The sequence below is a fragment of the Galeopterus variegatus genome, unplaced genomic scaffold (genome assembly GCF_000696425.1).
Source record: "Galeopterus variegatus unplaced genomic scaffold, G_variegatus-3.0.2 Scaffold2402, whole genome shotgun sequence".
NCBI lineage: Eukaryota > Metazoa > Chordata > Mammalia > Dermoptera > Cynocephalidae > Galeopterus > Galeopterus variegatus.
The window spans coordinates 39,014-47,118 of record NW_007728513.1 but is presented as its reverse complement, the minus strand read 5'-3'; the positions used below and the strand labels follow the sequence as shown (position 1 = coordinate 47,118).

Here is an 8,105-nt window from a genome sequence, read left to right as displayed (position 1 = left end):
CATTGCAGCACTATTTACAATAGCCAAATAGTTGGCAGCACTATTTACAATAGCCAGCCCAAATGTCCATCATCAGATGAGTGCATAAGGAAACTGTGGTATATCTACACAATGGAATACTACTCTGCTATAAAAAAAAAAAAAAATGAAATACTGCCATTCACAGTGACGTGGATGGATTTAGAGAAAGTTTTATTAAGTGAAATAAGCCAGGCACAGAAAGAGAAATACCACATGTTCTCACTTATTTGTGGGAGCTAATAAAAATAAATAAGTAAATATACAAACGAACCAGGGGAGGGTGGAGGGTGGGGAGTGGGAAGAAGACACAATAATCACAATAATTCCTTGAACTTGTTAAGTCAAGTGAACAGATATGATGTTGAGGGGGGAGAGGGAGAGAGAGAGGGAGGTAGGAAAAGGAGGAATGGGGTAAAGGGACATGAAAATCAACTATATTCTATATTGATAAAATAATAAGAAAAAAATTAGGATGGCACTTAGGACATAGCAGGTGTCCAGTTCCTGGTCTCAAAGCCTTCCTTGTCTGGACTTGAAATATGAAAATTGCAGCCATGGGTAACGCAGGGCTTTGTAGGAGATGAACTGACATTATGTTTATTGAGCACTTACCATGTGTCGGGCACTGTTGTAAGTGCTTCATATGTGTTAATTTGCTTAATTCCCCCATAAGCCGGCTTATTATTTCTACTTAACAGAACAACTGAGAGAGATCCGGTGACTTGCCCAAGGTCACACACCTCATCATTGTCAGCACTGAGATTTGGACACAGATGGTCTAGTTGCAGAGACCATGCTCCGAACAACGACACCATAGCGAGGGAGCATTCAGGGGGAGCTCAGACCCAGCTTGATAATCAGGCCTGTGGACAGCAGAAAGTGGGAGGGATTGTGGATGTCCAGGGGGAGGCAAAGATTGACTCTGCCTGGAGAAATCAGAGAAGGCTTCCTGGATGAGGGAGCATTTTAGGTTGGGTCTTGAAAGATGAGTAGAAGTTCACCAGGAAAAGAAGGATATGGAGAAAGACCTTCGCTCATTCAACTAACATCTCCTGAGGACTTCCGTGAGCCCAGCCTGGAACTGGGTGATGCTGGGGACACAGAGATGTGTCAGACCTGGGCTTGGCCCTCCAGGGCCTGCCCACCTGATGAGAAGAAGAGATGGGGAGAGAGAGGGTCAGGGAGGATGAGATGATGGGAAGGGCAACTGAGGTGGGGGGAGATGGGTGGGAAAAAATACAGCAAATGTTCACAGGATTTGGCAAAGATCAGGTGGTATTAAAAGAGAGGGTGGGGCACTTTGTTCCAGGCAGGTTGGGCACCTGGGTCCCTATGGTGGTGGGGCTGTGGGGAAGGGAGCAAGTTATGACAAGAGTGGGTTAATCCAGATGGGACCAGATTTCTCAACATTCTAGGAGAGGCCTTTGTCCTGTGGGAAAGGGCCCAAATCCTCAGGGCAGGGAGCGTTCTGCGAGGTGTGCAGACCTGTGCAGCTCTTTTTGTGGTCGGTCTCTGCCTTTCTTCATCAGGATTTGTCTTTTTCTCCTTCTCGCTCTTCTCCTTCTCCCCTACCCACCCTGGGTCCTTCTGTGTCTCTATCTCCCTCTCTTTTGTTTCTTTCTCTCCCTTCCCCTGTCTCATGCCTTATTGTGACTGCCTTCTTTCCTCTGAAGGAAGATTCCTTCTCCGACCCCCAGCCTGCTTTCTGGGCAGTTCCTTTGCATATCCCTCCAGCCTGCCCTGTGAGGTTGGTCCCAGGACACCACTGCTTCATCCAAACTAAACTTACTTCCACTCCAGGACCCTGCCTTAGAGATCTTCCTCCTTCTTCAGGCCACAAAAGATTCTGTATGCAGATCCTGCAGCCCAAGGTCATGGGGAATGGGAGCTCTCCACTCTGAGGACCCCAGAGGAAGCGTCCACAGCCTCTCCATGCCCCAGCTCCCCGCCTCCATTTAACCAAGCTCTGACTCAGCGAGCCACACAACTCATCTCAACAGGGGGGTCCCCCTGCACCACCTCCCCTCCCAAGGCCCCTGTCACAGCCCAAGGGCTTCCCCCTCCCCCGGGGACATTTCTCAACCCCGATTAATCACAGGGGCGGCCCTAGGGAGGAGGAAGGAGATGGCATGGCTTACCATAAAGAAGCACCAGGTGCCCGGCCTGCGCTGGAGGACCCAGGCACCCAGAGGTCATGAAGCTGGGATTCATCTGTGCTCTACTGTCTCTTCTGCCTGGTGAGGCTCCTGCCGTCCATCCATCCCAGCTGCCCCTCCATGGCCACGCTGGCCCACCCATCTTGTCCTTTGCTGCCCCCTGCCCTCTAGGCTTCGCAGTATCCTCTCCCTGGTCCTCCCAGCCTGCTCCTTACTGACCCCTTTGCCCTGTTTCCCCACCCCAGGGCATGGCAGGGCGGACACCCGTGCCATCGGGGCCAAGGAATGTCGCCCCAACTCGCAGCCTTGGCAGGCTGGTCTCTTCTACCTCACCCGGCTCTTCTGTGGGGCATCTCTCATCAGTGACCGCTGGCTGCTCACAGCTGCCCATTGCCACAAGCCGTGAGTGACCTGGATCAGCCATGCTGGGGAAGGGGTTGGAGGGTCAGGAGAGGGTGAGGGGAGCTGTCAGCAGAAAGTATGAAGCCTCCATTTCTGTTACCAAAAGTTCAACTCTTGAATTACAAAGAGGAGACTTCCCAAATTCTAAAATTCTAGAGTCCTAAAATATCTGCTTCTAAGAGTCTAAGATTTGAAACTTAGACTCCTAGAATCCTAGACTGACTCAGAGAAATCCAGAATCGCAGAATCCTAAAATCTTGGCTCCATAAAATTCTACAGAAGCCTTAGCAAATTCTAGAATCACAGATTCAGAGGCTATTAGAATTTTAGCAGGCTAGATCAGTGCTGCCCAATAAAAATATGTTCACCACATGTGTGAGTTTAAGTTTTCTAGTAGACACATTAAAAAAGTAAAAAGAAATGAGTAAAATTAATTAAATGATATATATCACTTGACATACTCAAAATATTATTATTTCAACATGTAATCAATTTTTAAATAATTATGAATGACATAGTTTAGTCTTTTTTGTACTAAGCCTTTACAATCTAGCACATATTTTACACTTATGGTGCGTCTCAATTCAGACTAGCCACATTTCAAGTGCTTAATAGCTGTACTGGCTAATGTGAGCCTTGACTCAGGTTCAGTATAATCCAGGTTCATCGATATAGGAACTCACAGTCCTAATACCCTTGACTCACAGTATCCTAGAATACTGTGATTTACAGAATCTTGAAGTAAGAGAATTATAGACACTTACGAGTAAACCTATATTCATAAGCATCTTGAATCTGATGGATTTAATATCCCAGAATGCTATCATTTCAGATTCTCAAAGTCCGGAAAGATTTAATTCAGAGAATTCTAGTGTCTTAAATTATTTGAATCTCAGACTCTTAAATTTCTAAAACCATAGATTTATAGAATTCTAGAATAATAAATTTCTAGTCTTATTGTCCCAGAATATTAGAATTTTATGCTCTTTAAGTCTTAGATTTAATTTAGATAATTTTTAAATCCTGGACTTTTTGATTCAGAGAAATCTAGAATGTTAGAATCTTGGATTCATTGAAGTCTAGAACTTGAGCCTCACAGAATTCTAGAATCATGAATAACAGGATGTCAGAATCTGAGAATTCTAGAATCTTAGATTCTGGGTATTCTAATGGTATCCTAAAATCTACTTGATGCAGGAATCCTCTATTCATTACCTCTGAAAGTGATCATCCATATTGTTTCAATATTCTCCCCTCGGGGAATGAAGCACAAATGTTGGTGCGGGATGCTGGGTGGGATTTCCCATCACGCATTGCTCCATCATGGGATCTTTTAAAACTCAAGCCTGTTTAGATTTTAGCTCCAGTGACAGAGCAGAAGAGATATAGCGATATGAAGGTGGAAGACATTTGGAGTCAGGAATGCAGGGGAGGGGGTGCTAGCTTCCCAGGCCCAGAGCCAAGACAACAAGGTGACAGAGAGGGACAGAGATAGAAATAACCCCTCTTACTCCCCAAATCCTGAATACTCAGTCATTAGCCTGCTGCCTAATATCAAAGGTCAGAGGTTTGGGGACAAACATGTAGACCCCCAGGAGGTCTCCAGCTGTCCAGGGCATGGACCAGGAGCAGGACATGTGGGCCAGGACTGCAGTGAAAAGACTTAAGGTCAGACCTTGGGAAGAAATGCATCAAAGGGTGAGGGGAATGACAAACAGGAAAAGCCTGAGATTAGAGATGACCCCCAATTTGGGGATTTTCCATATCCCATCCCCCTTCATACACACACACCAAACAGACACACAGAACCACTCCCACAGAAGCCACCAGACCTGTGGGGGTGGGGGGTGGGGCTGTTTTATGTCATAGGTGGGGCTCTTACAGGCCCACAGGGTTCCAGGGGACCCAAGTCACCACCAACGCTCCGGTAGGGCAGGGAGGAAGGTGCTCACTCAACATGGGGCCAAGAGAGGATGTGAGTTTTGTGGGGAGGGCTATAAAGGTAGAGGCAGACAAAAAGTCAGAGTGGGGAGCAGGGAACCGGAGAGGGTGTCTGCCTTGCTTAAAATCACACAGTACCTTGGGTCAGACATAAATGATGGGGGCCCAGAGAGGGTTTGTGACTTTTGGAAGGTCACACAGCACCCCGATGGACAGAAAAAGAAGATGGGGCTGAGAAGACTCTTACCTTCCCCATTTTAACCTCTGAGGTCTGTTACGGCAGGTATCTATGGGTCCGCCTTGGCGAGCACCACCTCTGGAAATGGGAGGGTCCAGAGCAGCTGTTCCGGGCCACAGACTTCTTCCCCCATCCCGGGTTCAACAAGGACCTCAGTGCCAATGACCATAACGATGACATCATGCTGATCCGTCTGCCCAGGCAAGCACATCTCAGTCCTGCTGTGCAGCCTCTCAACCTCAGCCAGACCTGCGTCTCCCCAGGCACTCAGTGCCTCATTTCAGGCTGGGGAGCTGTGTCCAGCCCCAAGGGTATGTCCTTATCCACAACACACTCCCTTATGTCTCGTGCCCAGGGTCTCGATCCCTTCACCCCACTATCTCTGTCTTTCTATCTCTATCTATCTATCTCATCAAATCTCAGAAGCTGGAAATTTTAAGATGCATCATGAACTGCTAAGAATAAAAAAAAGGTCCCATTGATAGTATGACACCATTTACTGGAAGACACATCCTGATTTTAGAGACATTTAAATGTGAAAATACACATATCTTAGAATTGAACTAAGTCCTACATCTCTCAGAGTCACAAATCCGCAACCCATTAGCCAAATTTGGCTTCCCACATCAGTATCAGTTTTCAAAGTGTCTTGAAAAAAGTCTGAATTTGCTGCTGCCAATATCTAAACCCTGGGAGATTTTACATAAAATCAAATTCAAAGAACTGGAAACAGTGGGCCCACGTTCCCAAAATAGCAACCACTGGTCAGTCACTAGAGGCTGCCACCGTCGGACAAGGTACAGGTTCTCTGGTGTACTGCAGTTCACCCCACTGACTGCTGTCTCCGTGCACAGTCTCCTTCCCCACTTGTAGTTACCTGTCAAGTCCCTTGATGCATTTGAGTTTACACCTACATATTATATACACATGTATATCTACATTCATATCTATCTCTGTTGGATATGCTGTGTCTACCTCTATCTGTATCTAGTATGTCTATCAGCCCCTATCTTCCAGTAAATGTGTCTTTTCTCTCATCTCACTGCCTTTCTCTCCTTGATGTCTCTGGATGTTTCTCCCTATTTCTTCATTGCCTCCTCTGAGAATCTCTTTCTCTTTAAAAAAAGGTCTCTATCTCCCTCCATAGTCTCTATTTTTCTCTGTGTGAGTTATGTCCTTGTCTCTTGCTTCTCTCTCTCTCTCTCTCTTCCCCCCACCTACTCTCCCTCCCTCTCCCTCTCCTCCTATCCATTTGTTTCTCTTCCATGCTATGATTCTTTTTGTCACTGTCTCTTGACTCTGTCTTTGAGAGGCTTATGACGTGGCTCCATGGTGCTCCTTTGGGAAGGCTGCAGGGAGGACTCAGGGAGGCGGGTGCTGAGTGTGATGGGGACAGCTGCCAATCCTTTACAGATCTCCTTTTCCAACAGTGCTGTATCCAGTTGCACTGCAGTGTGCCAACATCAGCATCCTAGAGAGCAGACTCTGTCATTGGGCATATCCAGGTCACATCTCAGACAGCATGCTCTGTGCAGGCCTGTGGGAGGGCGGCCGAGGCTCCTGTCAGGTGAGACCCTACTCTGGGGAAGAGGAGGCAGTCTTGCTGAGTTTCCTGGGTCTTGGGGGAGGAGAGGGATGGGGCACAGACTTCCCAGGTCAAAGTGAGGAGGGGACTGGAACACCTGGTTCCTGGAAGAGAATGGAGCCTGGGCGCAGATTCCTGGATCTAGAGGAGAGGTCTAGGGGTCGAGACTCTGAGTGCTGGGGGAGGAAGGGGCTAGGAGCCCAGAATACTAGGTCCTGGGAGGAGGTGGGCTCTCGGACCTTCTACACCTGGGTGCTGGGGAGGAGTAAACTGGGGCCTCCCTGGGAAGGAGGAAGTGACCCGTGTAATTTTCATGAATAGATCAGCCTAACAATTTCTCTGCTCTTCTCCTGCGCATAGGGTGACTCTGGGGGCCCCCTAGTTTGCGAAGGGACCCTGGCGGGTGTGGTGTCTGGGGGCGCAGAGCCCTGCTCCAGACCCCGGCGCCCCGCGGTCTATACCAGCGTATGCCACTACGTGGACTGGATCCGAAAAACCATGGAAGACAACTGAGCCCTCGCGCCTTAGACTACCAAGAGAGGAGGAGGGGCGTGGGACCGGGGTTGCTGCAGGGCTCCAGCCTCAAGGGTCTCCGCCCTTGACCTCCAGCTGCCCTGGAGACTCCGCTCTGGACGCTCAGATTCCGCCCCTCAGGTCCCGCCCCGCTCAAGGTCAACCGCGACATAGTCACACCCCACGAGCGGCTCAGAGACCGCCCCTCGTTGCCCGTTTCTATTACGTCACCGAGAGCTGGCCCCACCCTCCTGGAACTGCAGAACCTTGTGGCTCCGCCCCAAGGAAAAACTTGCACTAAATAGCTCCGCCCCTCGGAACGCTGCCCACTGGGACTTCCCCTCTGGACTCCACCCCTCTTGCCCCCGCCCCCTTTGTCAGAAGTCCCGGCCCCCGTGAGGTCAGGGGGACGGTAGCTCCGCCCACGCGCCGCTCGGGCAGCGTCGGGCTCCGCGGCTCATGGCTCCGCCTGGGCGTGTCCCGGGTTTGAATCCCGGCGGCACCCGACTGCGAGAAGTTGGGGAAGGGTCTCGATCATTTCGGCGCCAATGGATGGTTTTACAATAAATGCGGGGAACCGCGGTTTTCTTCCGCCTGCGCTGTGGGACGAGGGGAGGACAACGGGTGGGCGGTGAAGGGCCGACGAGGGAAGCGCCACCGCGTTGCCCTTCCCCCTTGAGCCCCTCGTGCGTCCTGCTGGCCTCGCTCCCTTCAGCCCTATTGCTGCAAGACTTCTGGGTTCTGCTTGGGCCGGTCCCGCCGCCCGCAGGGGAAGGGGAAACCAGGTCACGGTCCCTCCCAAACCTGCCTTCCCAGATCCCAGACTTTTCAGGGGGCAGCGGGTGGGGCCCGATCCGCCCTCAGCTGTCGGAACAAAAGAAGACTCGTCTTTCTTCCGGGTTACTGGCAGCAGCCCCCTCCTCCCACAGGAATCAGGCTCCAAGCCCCTGCTTCCCAATGGACTTAAGAATTCAGCCTCTGGCCTCTTCCCTCAGACCCAGGAGTCAAGGGCCCCAGCCCCCTCCTCCCTCAGTCTCAGCTCCCAGCCCCTGGACCTCCACCCTCTCAGACCCTGCAGTCCCAGCTACCAGGCCCTGGACCCGCACCCTCTCAGACCCTGCAGTCCCAGCTCCCAGCTCCTGTACCCCCACCCTCTCAGACCCTGCAGTCCCAGCTACCAGCCCCTGTACCCGCACCCTCTCAGACCCTGCAGTCCCAGCTCCCAGCCCCTGTACCCCCACCCTCTCAG

General features: G+C 50.6%; 1 protein-coding gene across 1 annotated transcript; it reads left to right on the top strand.

The window, feature by feature from the left end:
• The first annotated feature begins 2,215 nt into the window (after positions 1–2,215).
• Positions 2,216–6,856, top strand: KLK9 (kallikrein-related peptidase 9). The gene is made up of 5 exons (XM_008581592.1): positions 2,216–2,258; positions 2,423–2,579; positions 4,804–5,069; positions 6,189–6,325; positions 6,704–6,856. The coding sequence occupies exons 1-5, from the start codon at positions 2,216–2,218 to the stop codon at positions 6,854–6,856; spliced, it is 756 nt and encodes a 251-aa protein (XP_008579814.1).
• The last annotated feature ends 1,249 nt before the right edge of the window (positions 6,857–8,105 follow it).